Source organism: Schistocerca piceifrons, chromosome 8 (genome assembly GCF_021461385.2).
Source record: "Schistocerca piceifrons isolate TAMUIC-IGC-003096 chromosome 8, iqSchPice1.1, whole genome shotgun sequence".
Taxonomy (NCBI): domain Eukaryota; kingdom Metazoa; phylum Arthropoda; class Insecta; order Orthoptera; family Acrididae; genus Schistocerca; species Schistocerca piceifrons.
In genome coordinates, this window is record NC_060145.1 from 423,149,156 (window position 1) to 423,172,518 (window position 23,363).

At 37.5% G+C, this 23,363-nt stretch overlaps 1 protein-coding gene across 1 annotated transcript in view; it reads left to right on the plus strand.

The window, feature by feature from the left end:
* The window catches only part of LOC124712411 (unconventional myosin-XVIIIa), a 1,310,522-nt gene that overhangs the window by 1,251,698 nt on the left and 35,461 nt on the right, over positions 1-23,363 (plus strand). The window contains exons 19-25 of the mRNA XM_047242706.1: positions 6,687-6,815; positions 8,229-8,372; positions 10,967-11,056; positions 15,925-16,044; positions 18,481-18,732; positions 20,667-20,821; positions 21,465-21,588. Of these exons, the coding sequence (XP_047098662.1) occupies positions 6,687-6,815; positions 8,229-8,372; positions 10,967-11,056; positions 15,925-16,044; positions 18,481-18,732; positions 20,667-20,821; positions 21,465-21,588 (1,014 nt within the window). The remainder of the gene's footprint in view (positions 1-6,686; positions 6,816-8,228; positions 8,373-10,966; positions 11,057-15,924; positions 16,045-18,480; positions 18,733-20,666; positions 20,822-21,464; positions 21,589-23,363) is intronic.

Here is a 23,363-nt window from a genome sequence, read left to right on the forward strand (position 1 = left end):
GCAACAACATTACTGCTACATGTATTCCATCATCAGAAGTATCAAAATGATCTTTGCTTACAACTTTAGGCTTCATCATTTCCGGACCGAGGCCCCTTACCCTTCTCCATCATCCCTGAAAGTTTGTAAAATCACCCTGCACTATTTTGATGTGTGGCACGTTACACTGAAATAAGCACAAATACTTTCTGTAATCGCATTTTTAGAATTTTTTTTTTTTACATTGACAGGTAACATGAGGAAAAACGTCACATACATCACTACTGCAACCTTTTAAAACTCAAAACCATTCGGAATTTTTCAGTTACCAGAAGATAGTGGCAAACAGTAAAATAGATTTGACGTTTTGTAACAAATAACTTGGGGTACACTTGCTATAGGCAGTACCAATTACAATTTCTGGCTTTCCTCAAACTGACACTGGATTGATACATCTGCCTGTGTGGCATGTAAGTGCGGGAATTTGGTTTGGGTAGGACATACTTTGCTCTCCCCTTACAGAGTGGAGAAGGGATTGCAGCTGCCATTACCTGCCCTTCGTTGGCTATGCCCTTGTTGAAGACACTGAAACCCAGATCAGGACCCCAGCTTTGGTGGGCAGTACTCTTACCATCATGCCTAGACAGCTCTGTTGGTAAAAGACCTCTTTTAAAAGTGAAATATATGGGTTTTGGTACTCGAGTAATTAAAACTGATTGCAATGTTAGGAGTTTCATGCACTGTATACTCTGTTGCAGATTGAACTATAGATTCTGAGAATGAAGCCTAAACTATGGTTGGGTCATTCTGAACAACATCTTTCCTCTTGGAGTGGTAGTTCACTGATGTGTGCTAGAGGACTTTTACATAGTTTTCACAGATGAAAACTGTAAGGCAGTTAATGGGCTGTTCTTGGATATATCAGTCATTAGAGTATTTCCCAGTACCAGTGTGGATTTTCATTCAGATTTCAATATGACACAGCTACCACAGTGTGAAGAATTCCTTATGGGCACTAGTTTTATATTTTAGGGGAACATGGGTCAAATTCTCATTCAGCCACATGCGTAATGGTAAGAGTTTCCTGTGTTCTTTTGCTAAATCATTTAGGTGAATATTGGAATGCATCCTCCAATAAAGTGATGGTCAATTATATTCTCCATATCTCACCAGTTACTGTTTAATGTGTCATTTCTTCTCTGATGACTTTAACAAATTTTTACATACTGTATCCTACCATTCTTTTTTGTTGTTTTCCTAACTCACTGCACACGAATTCTGGGATAGTTACTTGAACTGTGAAGTACCTGCCCCCTCTTCTCCCCAAGTGTTTAAAATGTTATACATTGTCATTTATGCACAGTGTTTTAAGACACCACATTTGAATTCTGAAGTGGGCATATTAAAATGAAAGGTTGGCCATCTAGGACTAAAATTTATCCAAAAACTATTTATTACACTGCAACAATATCTTAATTCTGTATCATAACCTTTGTTTATGGGTGCACTTGTTAAAGAATGTCTCTCAAAAGTCTGTCTTGCTTCTTCATGAGGTGGACAGGCAAAACTGCCTGATAGATAGAAAAGATTACTGTAGTGAAATGAAAGGGGAAAACCTTGAATTTCTAACCAGAAAATCACACAATAATGACAAATGTACCTAGAAATGAGGCAAAAGGAAGGGGAAATGTTAAGAATAACACTATGGTAGAATTTTTCTGATTATTAGAAGACGAAGGACTAAACCCATGCTTTTAATGTCCATACAGGCATTCATGTCAATCTTTGAATTCTGAACCAATGGAATAGAGAAGTTGTACAATGAGGCTATCAGTTACTTGAAGTACTGTTGTTGATAGGTAATACAGCCCAAATGATAAAGGTATAGTTGATTGTCATCGTATCCATTATTAACTTCAGAGAAGTTTCTATTAGTATTAATGAGGCTGCTGTGATTGAAATACTAAATAGCAACAAAAAGTGTTTTCCCTGGTCTGTCTTGGTTATGTTAAAACAAAAGGAAAATGATTTCTTTGGCAAAGTGACAGCAGCCAGTTGCTTCTCAACTCCTTGGTCACATGAGTCACCATTCTGTTGTTTAATGCATCATTACTGGTGGTAATGTGAACTAACATATTACAATATTAGTTACTAAGCTTTCTTCTGTGTTCCTGTCACATTGACTTTAGGGGGTATTGCCTAATTTAATACTTATGCTGGATTCTCTACCTGCAGTGAAATTGGGATGGAGGTTCTATTTTATAGAGCATGTCACAACATGAGGCCTGATAAGTCTGTATTTCTGACACTCTGGGTGAGAATTCATCTCTGGTTAACTTGGTCAAGTCCATACAAAAACCGATGGCAGCATCTTGATAAAGTTCTTTATTTTTTATAAATGAATATGTACAGTAAATGTAAGCCAATCTGTAGGCTACTGAAGTGAGGGTTGTTGTACATCATCAGAACATTACATTGTGTTTACCCTTAGTGAGTTACGGTCTCATTTAATTGACATGTAATACTCTAGCAGCTTCCTAGACATTATTAATTCGATGTAAACTAAGTGAAAACTAAAGAAATAAAATGTAATAGTAGTAGACTGCTGAAGCGGCACTTAAATCACCAAAACTCACCATCTGAGATATACTGACTGTCCATTACCCTAACAGATATAGGCTTTAGATGATGTATATTCTGTTACTTTAAAGCAAACTTAAGTGTTAGAAGATTCAGTCTGTCAGTGAACATACCTCCCACTCCCTCCCAAGAATTAGTTGTTAAAGGAAGTGTGGGAGGTAAGATTGTATGTGTGCTCTACCTATCGACCATGATGTAGCACATTGGCCTGCAGGTGGTGACCCCTGGCTGACACACATCCTGTGGCTTCCAGGCCACTCTAGAGGCTTTCTCCAGCTGCTGGCATTGGCTGCCCTTCCCCTGACAGTGGCCCCTCCCCTCCCTCCGGCAGGCCAGCAGGTTGTTGTTGTCTCTCTCTGTCTGGCAGTCCAGCCAGCCGGCCAGGAGTCAGTGGACCGCGTCCTGCCGGGCCAGTCGCTCTGCTGCAGTGGGAGGGGAGGGAGGCAAAAAGACAACATGTAGTAGCCAGATCTGTGTGGTGGGCTGTTGCTGCTGCAGTGACACTTCAGTTGCAGTTTTTGTGCCAGTGGAGTTGTAACAGTGTACAGAGCATCTTCTGGAAATTGATTTTTGTAGTGGCAGTTCTATTTGACAGGTGCTGTTAGTGTACAACACAGTGTTTTTGAAGAAGACATCATATTATGAGAGACAAGTATCGCTTGTTCAGTGGTAAAGGAAAGGACATTTGGCATCCCATTTAAAGCGAAATTTACAGTCAACAGTTTAAATTGAATTCTGTCAGTGCTGGAAAAGGGCTTGTGCAAGAGAGAGAAAATATTTCCTCACATTAATATTAAAATAAACTCTCTTACAATTTGCTTAGGGACAATAGATGCTGTATTATTTCCATCAAGTTTTCTATACCTCATTGCAGTTTAGCTTTCTTAGAAACATTGGGTGATGTGATGATAGAATGAAGAACTAAAGTTTGTTTTGTCTATAAGCATACTTCTCACTTGTCAGTTCCCCACTGTCAGCACCTTGTATTATTGTAAACAGCTGCAAATGACAACTGCCTGATATTACTCAGGCCAGTATTTGCCATGCCAGCAGCTGCTTTGCTTCATCCTAAACAGTCTGCAAAGAGGACATTAGAAAATGGTTGTGCACCACGACCTCTTAATATTGTGAAGAAAGCCCATGAGGATTTGTCACACAGCCAAAAGGGGGGAACAGTGTTAAAGAGCAAATTGAATAATGGCCGGCTTAATGGGTGCCTTCCTGCAAAAACCCCTCTTGCGAGGAGTGCCAGTAATGGCACTGCTAGGACAGATAAGAACGTACGTATCCCCAGAATTGTTGCTGCTGAACCCAAGAAGGTACAACAGTCGTTATCATTGCCAGCAGGTAACTTAATGTCAAAGGTTGTTGACACTGTTATCAGCACAAACACGGTGGAACCTTGCTCAGTGGTCTCTGGCACTGAGGATAAAATTACTCACAACAAAGTAGGTGTGTTAGTTAAATGTGAGCCTCTAAATGGGACATTGGATGATGCAGGTGATACTTTTGTTAGCAAGACTCTGAAATATCCGCTTAAGAGAGAAAGAAGTAGTTCCCATAACAGCAGCTCTCTGCCGAAATCTCAAGGTAAACAATCAAGTGGTACAAGAAAGGGTCCTTCAGTTTCAGGTTGCTGGCAGACTACCAGTAAAAGCAGAGATGATGGGCACATTCCAACAAAACCAGAACTGAAGTCTGTTATCAAAATAACTTCAGAGACTCAGGAGAGGACTAGTAAGTCAGATTTGCAATCACCACTCATCTCTCCACCACGAATGAGCAATTCCTGTGACAATTTGTCAACAGTGATTGCTGTTAACTATGTGCCAAACTCCAGTAGTAGTGGTACTGAAAAGACTGCACTGGCACCTGCTGGGGATTCCAGTAGTGCTCCTGGTGCTGTGACATTTTCACCAACAGTTATTCCCATCAATTATAATGTAGCATCAAGTCAAGAGCAGCAGCAACCTCCAGTGCCCCCACGAAAGATGTGTTTTAATGGGAAAAGTTCAGTCTGGGGTAAGTTACGTGCAAGATCGTATAGCCAGCCATCACTAACAAATGAAGCTCTGAATATAAATGTAAGGCATGAAGAAAGTGCACCACCATTGCCACCACGGCCGTCATTATCTGCAATGCAGAACAAATCACTTAGTCGTGCTGTTAGTGCTGTCAACATAAATGACCTTTCTTTTAGTCACATGCGGTACGGCAATCATTTACCTAGTAGAATACCGAGAAGACTTCCTTCACCGAGCCCTCCAGTCTTCAGTGACCATTCCGTGGCTGTTAGCAATGGTGATGTTCAAACAAAGAATAATAACCAAAAAGACATAGTGGTGTGTGGTAAAAGTGACCTTCAGTGTGTGCTACAGAAATATGAAGAATTGGAAAAGGAGTGTGAAGATTTAGTGTCTCACTCAGGGAAAAGACTGGCAGATAAACATGCAGTTTATTCTTCAAAACCAAATCATAACAGATCTGCCAGTGAGACAAGTAAAAGAACAACCTCTGAAACAGTTCTAAGCAGTAAGAGCTCTCCTAGAAATGTATGCTTGGTGTCACAGCCTGACAAGAAAATTGTGAGATCAAAATCTGTTGACAGATGTAAGACTACTGTGTTCTCAGAAACAAATAGATCCAGAAGTGATGGTCCCCGTCAACACTCTCCAGAGAAAAGTCGCATGCAAGACAGAAATCATAAGCCTACAAATGTCAGATCGAATTCACCTCTGGCAAAAGCTGGTGGTGGTGTCCCAATAAAATCAACATTGAAACGTGATTTCTTTTCAACTGAATCTCTGAATAATAAAACGGATAAAACTCAAGCTATACATCCGAAAAGTGATGTGGTTTTGACACAAAAAAATGTAACGGATGATTGTAAAAATGTAAATGTCAAACAGCTGGTTCTCAAAAATGAAAAACTTGGTAACAAAATGACAATTTCAACAAGTCTCAATGCAAATGAAGACACTAGAGATTCAAAAAGCAACAGTACTGATGATAAAGCAAATGTTGGAAATGTGTTTCGGCATTTACGAAGCTTGTCTAGTGACTCTCAAAAATCACTGTATGGGTTAATACATCTATATCATAGTGGTGGCTATTGGACTGGTTTTCCAAAGTTATCAAAAGAGGAAGTGGATCCACTTTTTAAAAATATGGAGAAAAGTAGTAAAGTTGTTGAGGATGTAAAACAAAGAAAAGTGGAAAAAATAAAAAACCAGAAGACTGACTATAGCAACATACTATCACCTGGTGGAGGCATTGGAGTGGTCCGTGCATATACAGGACGCCAGATTTCAGATTCACGCTACAGGACTGAGCTGGAGGTAATTTTTTCATGGTTTTCACTAAGTACTAATTGCATGACCTAGCTTTGTTTCCCTTGTCACTCTAAATTCTTCAGATGGCACCAGTCCTGCTGGCAATATGCCTAATGACTGCATTGATCATCATTTGTGGGTTGTGGAATTTCAAGTGACTTCATTTCTTGTCTCTCAGTATCACGCTAGGCATGACCACTCGGTGGTTTCCACTACGGGTATGCTATTCCTACAGTTTTGTTTAATAAACACAATAAGAACAATTTTTGAGTTGATCAATCCACTTAATAATTAAGAGATGACAGAAAAGGTTAATTGTCTTCTACAGTTGAGATTTCAGTAACTTGTATGAAGTTATCATAGTGAAGTGTGATGCTTCAAGTAGAAAATTACATAGTGGTTGTGCTTGTTGAAAATAGTGTATCTTGACAAGTAAACTCTTTAAACCATGTAATTTTTTAAAATTATATACACAAAATTCAAGAGAGAAACAGTTTCTATAGAAGTTTGCTTCTGTGACAAAATTACACATTACATTTATATTGTTCTATCCAGTGCAGAAGTAGGATATATTTGATATCCTTTTCCTGTAATACTAAAGTAATACTTTCTGTGTAAACCTTGTCTCATCCTTTATTTAAGATTCAACTGCTTACCAATTTGACATATATACTTGATTCATTCCAACTAGCTGTGTAATGTGGCTAATCTCACTGATATACTCTCTTCTTGCAGATATTCTTCCGTTCTGGTGTTCTTGCACAATTGGAGGCTCAGCGAGACGAACGGCTAACTGACCATGTTGTGAGGCTACAAGCACAGTGCCGAGGATATTTAGCTCGGCGCAAGCTTCATAAGCTCAAGGTTTGCTGTTTCTGTAATCGCCTTTGATCCACCAGTCCTACAATTTCATGGGTACCTTAACACAACAGTTTTAAAATGTTGCCTGTTTTAACGGTGCTCATACATATGAATAAATCCTATCATTTAAAATTTTTTCCTCAGTTGAACACAGTAAACCCTGTTAAATATGGAATGAAACAATAACATGGAAATTGATAGTCCTTGAAAAATAACAAAACATATTCTATGTTTGGAAAAAAATGACTTTAGACTTAGGAACTGGCAGATGCTTCAAAATAGATGTAAACTATCCCAAGAAAGTTTATTTATGAAGTTTCAAAAACCACCTTTAAACAATGAATCTAGGAATACACCACAACATCCTACATATTGCTTCTGCAAGGATTGTGAGGATAAGATTAGATTAATTGTAGCACACACAGAGGCATTTAAACAATCATTGTTCCTGTGATTCATATGTGAATGGAGTGAGAAGAACACATACTAACTAGAACACTGGAGAATACCCACTAATATGCATTACACAGTGATTTTCAGGGTATGCATGTAGATCTAGATGTAGATAAGAGGTACCTTGAAATACATTTACTTCCCATATCTGAATATGCATATGTTTGTCCGTATGACGACGTAAACATTGACCACTAAGCCATTAGTATGAAAATTAGCAATACTGATATAGGGAATGTATGTTTTTTATTCTGTTTTCACGTTTTATCACTTCAGCATTCATTGCAGTGACAACATACATCCATTTTTTGAATTATTCATTCCTGTTTTCTATTTTCTATTCAGACATGTAATGTGTTAAAATACTGATGCTATAAAATTATCATTTCATTATGAAAAGAGTAACTGCTCTCTTCCTGTTGTATCATCAATGTCCAAACACATTCTTTAAGAAAGATTAACATTAAAATCTAATGTTGCATAGAGCAAATGCTTTAGTAGATTGCTGGATTTGTTGTATATTCATTCATAATTAGTACAATGTAAGTCAGAATGATCTAATAATTATGACATTGTTCACACAAATGGAATAGTAAGCCAGCTGACAACGTAAATAAACCAGATTTATAAAATATAGGTTGCTGGTATTTACAGCACCCCCCCCCCCCCCCCCCTCCCACTTTCCCTTGAGGAGACAAATCGAAAGAGGGAGGGCCATAAGTAAAAGATTTAATTGCCAAAAGCGATGAACAAGAGTGTCCATTAAAAGGATATCTAGGAGTACCCCACAGTAGGTTTCACTATTACCCATTTTGTCCTCCTCCTTAGTCAGTTTCCCTGTAAATGATGATTCGTGTTGCGTGGAAGAAACCTCATAATTAATCTGGATGGTTAACTTTGGAAAAAATGCTATATTATAGGTATAGCTAAATGCTTTGAGCTAATGTTGTGCATAAATTGCAGATCCAGGACCTGGCAGTGCGCTGCATACAGCGCAATGTTCGCAAGTTTCTGTTGATCCGTGATTGGCCATGGTGGCGACTTCTGGTCAGAGTCACTCCCCTTCTCAATGTACACCGCACTGAAGAAGAACTGAGAGCCAAGACGGTTAGTTGTCACCATAGCTGTTTCCATTGCATGCAGTATTTTATATTGTAAGATGTGAGTGGTTGGAGGTTGTTGTTTGTTGTACTGTTCTTAGCCCTTCCTCTCAAATACTGCCACACCCTATCCTCCCCGCCCAAAATATATAAATAAATAAGGAAATAAATAAATCTGAATGAAATTTGTGGAAAGTAGACTTACTTCTGTAGAAAACTGATCATGTAACATTCCCTTAGATTTTCTTAACACACTGATGACAAATAGTTTTGTTGTGGTATTAGTGGCCTTTTTAATTTATTTGAAGGAACAAAACGTCATCATTAAACCTCACTTGTGGTGATATGTCAGCTTCCCAAACTCTTGAAGTTAGCTCTTTAGTATAGATATGAGGAATGCAATATCCTCTGCAAGTTTCACTGTATTGTACCTTTGGATTTTGTATTTTCTTACTGAGCTCTACCTTTAAGCTTGATAGTATTTACAAACTGGCTGTGTTTTTTACCCAAACAGTTCATGTATCACAAGAGCAACTTTAAAGGTCAACTGAAAAATTGTTTAATTTGGTTTAGTGTTTGGATATTTAGGATTATTTGAACTAAACTACCATTTGTGTACACAGCATAGATAATCATAACTAGGTACCATTTATTCATGTTTTGAGAGTGTATCATGGAATGGTAGGGTTCATGGTAGAGGCTCCTGTAGAGAAACAAGTGAGAACGTGATCCATAAACATTAAGTGCTAAGCAAATTGCTGTAATTGTCTTCAAAAGGACACCTTTTGTGATTTAATATGGACAATGTATGTTAAAGTAGGATGATAAGGTGTGTAAATCAAGATTCATAGTAAAGATATCAATTGAGATTTTGTATTGTGAAGAAGTTATGAGATAATGACTGAGTCAATGTAGATGACTTGAGATAAGATCCTTTATTGCCAGTTTCACAGATTTTTTGTTTTATTTTTAATTTGCTAGCTAGGTGACATGCAGGAGAGGCAAGGTGCTTCAAATAGCTGACACTTTTGCTGGCAAGTTTGGAACTGCTACTCATAATGTGGATCCATTTGTGTGTCATCACATCAAAATGTGAAGATTTGTGTCATATCAGATCTGTGCTTCTGTGACACACTCTGAAAAAGACAGAAACCCCCCCCCCTTTTTTTAATCATTATAAGTGCTGATTTTCCTTAAATTTTGCTTTGCTTGTACTGCAGCTAATAAACTTAGAAGTACAGTTCTTCATAACATCTCATTGCCTTTAAAACTGCTAGATATGGACTAGATACCACGTGTCATGTAAAATATTCGTATGGTTTTAGGGAAACATCTGTTATATGTTAAAAGTAAGAAGTAAAAGAATGATGAAAGATTTACATATAAACCACATGGCTGTATCCATTAAATGACATATGTGGTTATACAAAACAGTGCTGAAAAAATTTAACCTTTTAATATTCAGATACTATGTTCTGGAAATAATATAGTATCAGCTCTTTCGGGCTTCTTATCAGTAAATTACTTTAATTCTGTTTCAAATAATGAAAAGTCCTGGATTGAATAACTATAATACAGAAAGTATAGGTTGCTACTTATCACATACAGACAACACTGAGTGACAAACAGGCACAATGGAAAAAAACCATTTAAAATATTAAACTTTTGAACAAGAAAGTGCAATATTTCAACAGTCTTTTTCATTGTTCTTTTCTGTGACTCGGCACTTCCTCCAATGTGATGAGTTAATTTTGTTACACTTGGAAGTCTCCAGTTGAGGCCTCTAACAGGTACTTGTTCAGTGGTTATCGACTAAAGGTTAGTATATTACAATCCTGATAGTGGGAGAAAGCATTATTTGGCTGGAAATGGAAGGAGAGGTCATAGCATGTAGTTCTTTACCACCAGAATATGCACCAATGATCTGGATTAAATTCCAAATCTCTCCACAGTGCCTCATGGAGTGGAGGCATGTGACACTGTTGAAGATGGTTTGTCTGCTGCACAGAGTTTTTAGCTTTGTGGACTCCTTTGTGACATTTAAGAAGAATTGCCTGTGCACTGGCACTGGGTTCTACACTCTCTGTTCTTTCACAGTGATCTCTAGAGAAAGCACATCTTGATTTACATAAAATGAAGATGATACTTTCAAACATTATATACTTTCTCACATAACTGATGATACTGCATTTTCTCTTTTTCTCACAATACAGTGATTAACAAGTTCTATTCTGGGTAAGTACGTCTCTCTGAGGGGATTTTTTGGTGATTCAGTTTTCTGAGAGTTAGTTTCTCCATTTTTAAAATTTCAGTAGTTTAGTTAATAAAAACATTTATTGTTCTCAATGCTTGATTTCAGACTATAAGGTATGGGACAAGAATGGGTATTTTAGTGTGATTGGTTGTTCTCTGTTGCATAGACTTAGTAATGAGTACACATTTTGTTTTGTCAGGCATTAAGAATCCAAGACCAACAAACACTTCCTGCTTTTACACATGATATTTAATAGTTGAAAAATTCTTTAAACTGAAACCTATATTTTTTAATTCACATTCATCTTACATTCAGGAACATTTACTAAAAATGACAACTCTTTTTAGGAGGAACTGGAAGCCCTCAGAGCAAAAGTAGAGAAGTTGGAGCAGGAACGCACTCACTTGAAACACGATACAGATCGTCTGGAAGCAAAGGTAAGTGTAAACTGTAACCATGTGAATATTTGTGTAGACACTTTGAAATGATAGTTCATACAGCCATTGTTTCTAATGCGTATAAATGCAGTCATTATAGTTATTACAGTTAGCGTATTGTGCGTTATGTGCAACTACATATGTGGAGAAAAAGCTTTGTCAACTCATGTATTTTCACATTAATTTTTACTTCATATAATGGTTTTAAACCTGTGTGTGTGTGTGTGTGTGTGTGTGTGTGTGTGTGTGTGTGTGTGTTTTGGAAAATTATTGTTGTGATGGTTTTCTATCTGTCAAAGTATGCAAAAGAAGAAAAAGATTCAGTTTCCAAATGAGTGGAAAAGAAAAAATCTTTATTTTAATGGCAATTTTGCATGATATTTGGCTGTTAACATCAAAAGACTCAAACTATTAATCTACATAGTGTTTATTGAATGCATTTTCTCCTTATTCAAAAAGTGCAATGTTTGATACAGTCTGTGTATTGCAGTTCTGCACAAAACCTTTCCTGCTGCACATGATGAGCTCTGACACAAGTACTCAGAGTAATTTTTTTCTTCTGTTCAAGTAATTTTCTCAGTAGTATATGGAACTCCAGTCACTTCCAGTCAGCAAAAGTAAGCAAGCACTTAGAACTGATTTAGTAGCCATTTCAATGTCCGGTCTTGTCGAAGAAAGACTGAGTTTCTGGCATGATGCCAGGGGCATCTGCCACAGTTGTCTCTTGCCTTGAGGGAAAGCTAAATATACTCACTCGTATGCTAGCTGTGTCCTGAAATACAGCAGCAATCAGACAGCAGTGATACATTATGTTGTCTTGGAGGGTTTTGTTATAAACTGAATGTTTATGCACAGAGTATATCATCTGCTGACTTTGACATTTCATACAACAACCAGGATAATAAAATAGTTGCAAAGACATAGAAAATGAAGACAGTGTCAACTTGACAAACTGTTTCTCTTTGTGTTATCCCCTCACTTGATAGTTTCGTTTACAGGAAAGACTTGTTAGATAAATGCCATGCTAACCTGTTTGTACATTTTAAAAATGTGCTTTTGTACACATTTGCACTGATTTGAGTTACTCCCATACAAATGGTTAGACACCACTAATTTTACTTCTTTATCTGACAGTTTTAAATCCGTGAGATGCCTGTGTTGTGTCTACATTAGACAGCTGTAGTTGATGGTGTTAGTTGTGATGTCACATGACAAATATTGATGCGTGCTTTTAGCATGTGTTCTTTGAGGCAAGAACAGGTGCATTTGAAATGCATGAGTGTGCTCAGTTAAATTTTGTTAATTAATAGAAACTGCAATTGACTAAGAGTGGATCATTTACTTTACTGCTAGAGTATTGAATTTTTCACACATTTTATGCACTTACTGCCATCTCTCTCTCTCTCTCTCTCTCTCTCTCTCTCTCTCTCTCTCTCTCTCTCTCTCTCTCTCTCTCTCTCTCTCTCTCTCTCTCTCATACTTTTTCTCTGATTTGTTTTCACCTATGTGTTGCAGTTTATCTAAAACTAATTCTTCCCACATAATCTAACTAATAATGTATTCCTTAACAAACAAATACAGTATGTTCTAGAGTTTCAAAACTTTTCTCTGAAATAAAATAAGTTTACTCAGTTTTGCAGGAGATTTGATTTGCCTGTTTTATACCAATAAGGAGACAGCTCTGAGAGAAAATGGAAGATTTGCTGATTAAGCTGTGTTTCCATTTTCCTGCATCTTGAGGAGATTCGCTTTTCAAAATTGCTCTCCAAAACACACTTGGTTTTTCCTGCTCTGACTCACAGAGAAGGAACTGCTAGCCTGGTGGATGTTTGTGTGCCGGAGTGCATCTGAGCTTGGCAACTTGCCCACAGGCATAGGAGCCTGGGCTGGGAGTGTTCAGTCTGTGCCGGGCTGCTGCCTGGGCACCATGTAGCCCCAAATAACGAGTGGCAGTTTCTCAGAACTGTAGTGTTTTAACAACAATAGACAGTGCATTTCAACTAAATGTAACCAGTCCCTCTGACGACATTAATTTACCTCTGTTTGGTGATATAAACAGTTAAACATAACTACCAGAAATTAAAAATGTGTGCATAAATCACGTTAACAATAATTATGCTTCCTGGAAGTTCACGGTTTGGTCCTGGAATAGTGGATAACCAGAGATACTCTCCTGCATCTTCACTTCTGTCTCCTCACAAGAGAATTATCCAGCCTGTAAGAAGAGCAGTTACTACTGGAGGACTACCAGAAAAAGCTTCAACTGGGTACTCAACAACATATCTCCAGAATGGAATGCCACCTGGGAGGCCACCTTTGCCGAAACGAGGTTCTCTCACTTCGGGGTCTAGAGAATTGTTCTCTCCGATTAGAGAACGAGAAAGAACTTTTAGTCCAAGCAGGGATGTTCGATCACCTTCTACTGGTATTTTCAGTCCAACCAGGAAAGGCTCTCTATCTAATGACCTACCAAATTATGCGAGGGACAGGATGTCTCCAAGTAGGACACCATTCAGTCCATCAAGAGGAATATCACCTGGTGGTGCACCTTTCAGCCCATCCCATGATGGAAGAGGAACATCAGTTGCTTCGGATTTTACTCTTCCTAGTTCAAGGTCAGAATCTCCTTACCTCCAGTCTGTTTCATCAGTCAGTTCCTTTTCGAGGAGGTCCTACAGCCGAGATTCAAGTGTGCCTCGGAGAGTGTTTCCACAGACTAGTGCCAATGTAGATTTGAGCTCACTTCAGGGGAAAGAAAAGTCCCCTGTTGTGTTTGGGGCTGGATTGAGTTTTCTAATTGGTGGCAAAAAGCAAACAGTACACCAGCAATTTAAGCCCGTTGCTGCTCACCTTGATGCCTCGACAGCGTCATCTGCTCTGTCTAACAAGATCTCAGAGTTTCTGCGTAGGAGTGACCACGTTATGGATGAGTGGCGCAGGCTCGGGAGGAAGGACCCTGACGATATTTCACAAGCGTCTCTTCCTGAAGACAAGCGTAGGATCAAATATGGTGGAAGAAATAAGAGTGCTACGAACATTCTCATAAAGGGATTTCAGCTCTTCAGCAGGTCAAGAACATCTCGATCCCCCAGCATGGCCAAGATAACGGAAGGAGACACGGATCGTGGTGGCTTGCCAAATGATGATGAGACTTTGGATGAAGCTGATGAGGTGCAGGAAATTGTATTTTTAATGACCTACTTGTGCATTGCTATTGACACCTTCATAGTGCTACAGAGGTTTCCAATATTACAGTTGCCCATTATACAAATTATATTTTTTTTCATGCCCACATTAGGATAGTTAATACTTGATTTTCTTCTTCACAGTGTTGTATGTTTATTGAAGTAACTTAATAATCTGCAGTTATTAGAGAGGGTTTCATATTACAGGTAATACTTTTGAGAGCTTTGTAAAATAAGCTGCTAGATATGCCAAGGATAAAACTGAAACTTTGTAAAAATAATTTGCTGTTGCTAGTGTTTATTGAGTTGAATAGTATTTGCTATGTCTGACACAATTTGTATTAATACATAATCATTGAATTAGTGGGCTGTATTTTTTTTTAAATATTATGGATGATCAATGCTATATTCATTAGCAAAGTTTCATTATTGTATAAACAAAGTATCTTCGTTTCTGGTCATCTTTAAGTCTAACAAAGAAGATTGGTTTAAAGAGAGCATTTAGAGAAAATCATCAGGGTTGTCAATGTCAGTTTATAAATAGCTCACTAATTCTTCTCCACTGATCTACCAAGCTGACAATACCCGAAGACATTCTTGTTTTAGCTGAAAGTAAATATCTTCTATTATCTTCACTGTTACTTACTTTTAAAATGCAAAACAGAGTAATAAAATTACTATCCCAGTTTTCTGTGAAAGCTATCAGTTTTTCAAGAGATCTAGTTGCTTCAAAATGTAAATGTGTGACTCGGTACTCGTACATTGGAAGGTAACAAATTTTTCAGTAATATCTAATGTTTTGCTGCTGTTACCTGTACATGTGTAGGGAATTTGGAAAGGAGGATGAGAAAGCATCAAAATGGCCCCAGAAAATGTTCAGACGAGGTACATAAGATATTAATATTATTTCATAAATTTTGGAAAATAATTGAAATTTGATAGGAAAGAAGGGTTTTGGTTTGGAAATAAAAGTTACATGCATAATATTTTGTTCGTTACAAATCACGCTGTGCAATAGTAAATGAGTGTAAGTTTAAATTGTTTGCAATTAGATATTGAAAGAGGGATAGAATTATTGATTTCATAAATGTTCATGGTGGAGGGGAGGGGGGCACATAAAATTATTAAAGTGCAACATTGTAATTGTAAAATGGCCTATTAATTATTTTAAAGTTATTAGTTAAGTTCATGTTTGAGGAATTTTTGTATAATTGTGTAGTGTCACTTGGTTGGTTGGTCAGCTTGTTTTATTTATTAACATTTCTGAGTGAACTTTCTAATTAATCAGACTAACACCTCATCATTGAATTGAAAAAGAGACCTCCTATCAACATTTTATGCTTATAAAAAGATTATGCCATTCATATATAACAAAACTAGATAGGGTATCCTGCCCTCAAGCTGTTATAAAGCCAAATAACATGTGAAAGTTATGGCTTATGACATGGAAATCATTTATGCATTAACATTGTATCAGACAGAATGTTTACAACTTTTTTCTATGACACCATCGTACATTTATTCACAATATTCAATAAATTTTCTTTGTACTGTAGTTGTAGGTGTTGACCTGCATATTTAGATGCCATCCTGATGAGAAATCATACATTAAGGTAAAAACTGCAGAGAGGAACCTTTCTGCATACTTTTTATGTGGTAATCTTATAACATCTTGCATTACAGCTGAGTGAAATGACAGCAGACCTGGCTGAAGAGCACTCAACAGCAACACTTGCTACAGAGCGTTTGGAAGCAGAAACTGCTGAACGTCTGCGACTTGAGAAAGAACTTTCAGAAGTCCAGGTACAATACTAAAATAAAATTGTGCCACATTCTCTTCATTTTTTCTTTCTTTGTAAGATACATTAAGAAAATTTTCATCTCATCTTATTACATATTTTTCTCTCATCTTATTACATATTTTTGATTCAAGAAATTGATGGAAGCAGCAAAATTATGTGTCATTCGTTATGTGTTGCATCAGTTTGTTCCATTAGTGATAGTACAGTAACGAGTCTGCACTGGTTCCTCTGCTCTAAAATTGAACATATGTTCTTAATAATGTCTATGTGTGAATAATTATTTTGAAATTTATGCCCATGTCATTAACTCAGTGACATTGTATTTAAATACCCTACTGGTTGCTGTAAAATCAGATTTATTCATATCAGCTCATATGATTGTTTTTTATATCAGCTAGTACAACTGTTGGATATGGTAGACCTCTAAAGAGTCTTCTAAATGTAGAGCAACTCCATTCATTTTACACTGCCATGCCTTTACTTTTCCTCTGCGACTTAAGTTCATTCGATGCCATGAAACCATATCTTAACAGCATTAGTTGTGCAAAGTGGAGAATTGTCATCTTGGAAAATGGTGTGCTTTTTAGAAAATAAAAACTGTGTTATATGAAGTACTTGGTCACATAAAATGTACAACTGGGTCACTATTTGTCCTTATAAAGTAACAAGAAGACTAATGGACTGCTGTGAAAACTAAAGGCTACAAAATCATATGACATGCTCTATATTTTTAAGTGTCAAGCAGACACTATAGTGTATGTTTCTAAAAGTGTCTGCCATCATAAACACAAGAAAAAGATGGAAGGTAACTGGCTGACCATTTAATCTATTTCAGTCTTTGTTGCAATTCATTGTACACACATGGCACCTATTCTATCATGCTAAAAGATTATTGAAAATGATGAATGATCTGAAGATTGTGATTTGGCCATGCTGCTGTCTGTTCAGTTTGCAGTGAACATTTCTATCAGAAACACCGAATTCTAGAGGCTGATAAAGTCTTGGCATAATGTATGGTACACTCGACTCACATTTGCTTATGACAGTTTTTTCTGTACCCAAGTACTGATTTTCGCATGCCATTACTGCCCAATGATGCTATCTGATCACAAGTCACTTCTTTGGTCATCACATTTGCCATATATTGAGAGGAGCAGTCTTAACAGTCTTCAGGTCACTGCACTAGCTAACCATACAACTTAATGTGGCTGTAAACATTTGAAAAATGTTATTGTTGTTTACAGTATTTTACCAATTGTCTTAAAGTTCTTGGATCCTAATTTACATCAGTGATTCAAATTAGTTTTGTTTGTTTCACTGGAAAGGCAACAAAGGGAAACCTATATGGAACACAATATATATGGAACAGACTGTCACAGAGGCAGATAATAGGGGTGGTTTACAGTTGTTGCATCAGAATATGCTCTATTAGTATGCAGAGGGAATAGAGATGTGCAACGAGAGAGAGAGAGAGAGAGAGAGAGAGAGAGAGAGAGAGAGTGAGAGTGTGTGAGAGAGTGTGAGAGTGAGATTACCATTAATGTAACTAAACAGTAACAACAATAGAGACAAAGCATACCAGAAATAATTTAAAGGATTGAAGAATATCTTAAAATAAAAATAAGTTGCAAACTTTCAAATTATAAGAAGCCACTTTTTACAAAGTGGTAGAAACTGTTAGAAATTAGAGGGGAACATTATATTGCATGTGTGACTGAGGACAAAATTATTTGTTTCTAAATTTCCTTTTAGATGAGTGTTTCATGTGTGTCTGTAATTTCTTACATGCAGAGAACTTTCTGGCATATCTATATGCTAGTATGAGCTTCTGAGTTTACATTGTATTATACTCACTGTTCCGATATTCTGATACATTTCACTCACAACACTTTCCTCTAAATTGAATGATAATTGAATGTTACATGAGGAGGGAGAAGTAGTTGTTAACAGCTGCACCCAGACTTCATTGCTTGTCTCCTGAAGAGTTCAATGGCTAAGTGAGGGAGTTAGTTAGTTGTTCCATAGATCATATCCACAATAAACATTATGTTTCTTGTTTTTCTCCTTCTTCTTTCCCTCCTTTTCTCCTTCTTCTTTCCCACCTTGTCTCCTTCTTCTTTCCCACCTTTTCTTGCAAGTGTTTGACTAGTTGTGACTCTTCAGGTTTTCCCGGCAGATATGTTGTAAATAGTGTTCATGGGTGTGCCGCCGGATGACGTGCAAATCCCACAATGTTTCCTCGGAGCAACTGTCCGACATCGTCAGGTGGTTGAACCTCGCTGGTGGCACACCCGTGAAGACTGTTTGACTAGTTGTTAGTAGGAGGTATACCATATCATTAATGTTCATTTTAATGTTGAACAAGAGTAGTTGTTCTATTGATACATCAATATACTAATTTGCTTATGCACTTGTTCCATATGAATTACTATTTCAGTATCAGAAGCAGAATCTGCAACAGACTTCAGAGCGACTGGAAATGGAATTGTTGTGTATGCGATCTGCAGCTGAGGTGAACGGCTTGGGATCAGATGATGAGGGTGATGGGGAGGACTCATCGGGAAGTGTGTACAAGCAGCGTTATGAGCGGGCTGTGCGTGAACTGGAGTTTACACGCCGTCGCCTGCAACAGCAACATGAAGATGACCTTGAGCAGCTTGTTGCACTTAAGAAACAATTGGAGAAAAAGGTGATCAGTTAGGCTGCAGAAATAGTTTCATGTGGCTAAATTACATGGCAGAGAACTGTATATTTTCTAGTGTAGGCTTTTAAAAACCTTTAGATAAACTAACGAGTATTAAGGAAGTTAAATGGCACACATTCCCACATTAACAGGGCCAACAATACAACATTTTGTCAGATTATGAGAATGTTGGCCACCTGTACAGGCAACAGAATTAATAGTCGTACTCACCATATAATAGCGTTATGTAGTGAGAAGTGGGTAAGCACATTACCAACAATCTGAAAATTGCAACTCAATTTTTAAACTTGATTTCTCCTTCCAACAGCATGTCTGTCCATTGTTTAATGGCATTGCTGTACTGAGAATGGTTACTGTTACTCATGCCATTGTTTTTATTTCATCTGTAACTTTGTGTTGCAAGAAAGATTTTTTGTGTGTATTGAACCATAATGTACTTTTAAAGTCTATCAAAAACGGTACTATTCTGTGACCTACTGAGATGTCACACAACCAAGAATATGAGATTTTTAAGTAAAATTAAAATAATTGCACCTGTTTGTCACGAAAATGAAGTCTTTTTAAACACAGTCATGTTTAAAGCTTAAACAGCTCTAAGTTACTGTGAGTATTAAAAAATTGCAGTAGAAAATGAAGACAGAAATCAAACTACAAACCATTACAGAAGTAGATTTTTGCAGTTTGACAGTTAGCCTGTGTGGCATGTTCATGATGAATTACTCACTGATATTTTGCAACAACTTTAGAATTTGTAAGCTTGCGTATTGAAGTAGAATTCTGGCCAAAAATCCAAACTAATTTTATTTTAGTATGATGTTGTACTGTTCTGATGTGCTGTTAATAAGATGACACATGGTTAGATGATTCTATATAAAACATGTTCAGTGTTTAATCTTATTCTCAAAGAAGTGGGGTTTCATGTTCTGAAGATGACCAGTGTCTCTGGTTTTTTTACACTTCTGCTGTTAGTCATAACTATGTTTTGTGCATTAATGTGATCATCGTTCACAAGTACACTTAACCCATTGAGTGCTGTGGGTGACACACTTTGTCATGCTTCACTGCTCCCCAGGTGCTGAGGACATGTTTAAATGCAGCCTCTGCATTTTCCTTAAGCACTATTGACTTGTTTTCACATCCAGATGTGCTGACTGTCTTAATTGTTGGGCAAAAGTTACTTACGTATCTTAGAGAATAAAATACATTCAAGTATTTATATTGCAATATATGTGCCTCTTTGCATCAAATTATTTGCAAAAGACCTTCCTTTTTTGTATATTAAACAGTTTATTAAATATTACGATTGTTATGATGCCATGGTTCCTAATGTGCAGGGACAGAATAGGGGGTGCTGTGCTGACCATCCATTGGATTTAGAAACTAATAACTCAAGAACGCAATGAAATTTCATTCTGCTCTCAATTTTAAATAAAACTTTGATGTCTTATTTATTTACATTTCATACACAGCTATGTATGAGTGAAAATGAACCATACGCTAAGTCTGTGCAATGTGTCTTTACATCAGCAAACTTTTGAAAATTTTGTGCAGTGCTTAGTTTGATACTGCACAGTAACTATGATGAATAATGAAAAGAAATTCAGTCCTTTACCAAGTGAAGCTATCAGACTGTAAGAAGCTCAAAAATCAAATCAAATAGTTTTCTTAAAATATGATGATAAATATTTCAGGGCAGCCAGAATGCCATCTCTCAGCATTAAGTGATTAGTACAGTGACAACAGAGCCATTCTCAGCACAGAATGCAGAGAACACGTCTATAGCAGTCAGAGGGTTAAAAAAAAAGTGTGGGTACTCCTCAAAGGAGGCTCATTGCTAGAGTCCTTGCAGCTTTTGGTGCAAAAAAATATTGAACGACTATGTGTATTAACAAATTATCTGGAAACTTTTATTTCTTTAGTTGGCAGATGCTTATGAGGAAGTGGAAGAACAGCGGCAAGTTGTCGGACAATGGAAGAGGAAAGTGCAGAAGCTGAATGCAGAAATGAGCGACCTCCGTCTTTTGCTAGAGGAACAGAATTCTCGGAACAATCTTCTGGAGAAAAAGCAGCGCAAGTAAGTATTTGTCTTAATTTAGGGTTGACTGCCTGCATTTTCTGCTCTCTGATAGGATTGCAGTTTTGTGTGATGTATGCTGTTCATATCTTATTTTATAGTTTTTTCTTTTTTCCTTCTTCCTCCTGTTATTAATATATTTTTTTATCAGTAACACCTGTGTTAACAACAATTATTTGAGGCAGTCATGCAGATTACACTCCTATATCATTGAAGTTTCTCTTTTAAAGTCACGGGAAATGTGTCCTCCTGTCTGAGTAAGTGTATAACCCATTGACTCTTAATTGCAGAAAGGTAGGCAGGAGTTCACCAATAAATTTTGCGTGTCAAGGACTTGATGTGCTATTGAGTACTAGTACAAAATAGCTTGATTTCATTTTCAGTTTTAGATCGTAATTTACACATGGAACTGTAAACTGAAAACACACACACACACACACACACACACACACACACACACACACACACACACACACACACACACCTGCAAACGGAGTACAATTTTTTGGAGAAAACTATGTTAGTCTGATATTTTCCAATTGTTGCAAAGGAATACACAAAACAGAAAATGTACATTTTAGACATATCAGTAGGGATTTTAAACTTCTAAAATTGAAGTTAATTGATACATCTGTCTTCACAGGTTTGACTCCGAACTTCAGTTGCTTCAGGATGAACTACGACAAGAAAAGCAGCAGAAGGAGCGTATTTCACGTGAAAAAGATTTGGCCATTGCAGAAAAGTATTCTCTTGAGCAGGATCTAAGTGTAAGTGTATGAATTGGTAGTTCGTTCTTACAAACATTTTGAGTTGATAACTGACAATCATGAGTTACTGGGTGGTACTGAAACTCTTGATAAGACTCTAGGCATTTTTGTTATGTAATCTTCTCTACTGTGTACCTTGCTCCCAAATAGGCTAGTAATAGAGTTAGTCAGAAACAGTCTTTGGGCATTGGAAGGACCGCTGAGAGAACAAATGTGGGCAAATAAAAACCCTTAGCTGGCTACTGGGATTATGATCATATATCTCAATTACAAGGAACATATGAGTCTCTTCAGTCAGCCTGCAGTATGCAAATATAACTATACATAATTACACCACGCACTTCATCTCAAAACATGAATGTCATCCATTTATTAATGATTTTGAACCAAAGAATTGCACCAATAATTGTAGGTGTGCCTGCAGTCATTATTTCTGTTCGCAAGCTACAGAAAATTATCACTTGAGATAAGTTTAAGACCTCATGTCTAATCCAGGCTGTGAACTTTTAAGACTAAGTAGTGTTTGTGCATCTGTCATCCTTTCAGTTTGAAACATTGTTAAAATCTGTTAAAAGAATTGCAGAAAACCTGATTCAGTATAGTTTAAGTGAATGTTTAAATGGGTCTTTCATAAAAACTACAGTAGATATTTGCAGCTTCCATGTCCAATAAAGCTGCTGCATATGTAATAAACTCTGTCTGCTTGTGCCTCTGCTATTACTACTTGTTCAGTTCTCACAGCTTTCAATTCTGGCAAGTGATGCTTCATTGGGCCGGGGCGTTGTTCTTCCAAAAAGGAAAGAAATCCTTGTCACTCAGTTGTGATTTTTACAAACTGTAATTTTCCGTTGGAGTAAACAGTGAGACCATTTACCCACTAATAGTTAAACCTGATGAAAAGCCAAATCCAAATTGTTTGTGAAGACCATTTGACAGAGACAGATAATTGTCTAGTGCATCCTTGCAGAAAGCGAAATCCAGAGTCTTAAGTACAATAATGGTCAGGGAAAGTAGGCAGAAAAAATAACTTTTTTTGCAGTGGTAGATTTGCTTAAGATTTTACCTTTTTAAGACCCGTACAGGCCAGCTATTATGTCTCCTTGTTCATTTTATTTTATTTTTTTTTGTCTGATGAATTTTCCTTCCAATTTAAAGAGTGTTTCAGATGGTATATTTATTTCTAGTCCAGAAAGGAGTGTAAGTACAAATCACCTAACTCTTTTACATACACTCCTGGAAATTGAAATAAGAACACCGTGAATTCATTGTCCCAGGAAGGGGAAACTTTATTGACACATTCCTGGGGTCAGATACATCACATGATCACACTGACAGAACCACAGGCACATAGACACAGGCAACAGAGCATGCACAATGTCGGCACTAGTACAGTGTATATCCACCTTTCGCAGCAATGCAGGCTGCTATTCTCCCATGGAGATGATCGTAGAGATGCTGGATGTAGTCCTGTGGAACGGCTTGCCATGCCATTTCCACCTGGCCCCTCAGTTGGACCAGCGTTCGTGCTGGACGTACAGACCGCGTGAGACGACGCTTCATCCAGTCCCAAACATGCTCAATGGGGGACAGATCCGGAGATCTTGCTGGCCAGGGTAGTTGACTTACACCTTCTAGAGCACGTTGGGTGGCACGGGATACATGCGGACGTGCATTGTCCTGTTGGAACAGCAAGTTCCCTTGCCGGTCTAGGAATGGTAGAACGATGGGTTCGATGACGGTTTGGATGTACCGTGCACTATTCAGTGTCCCCTCGA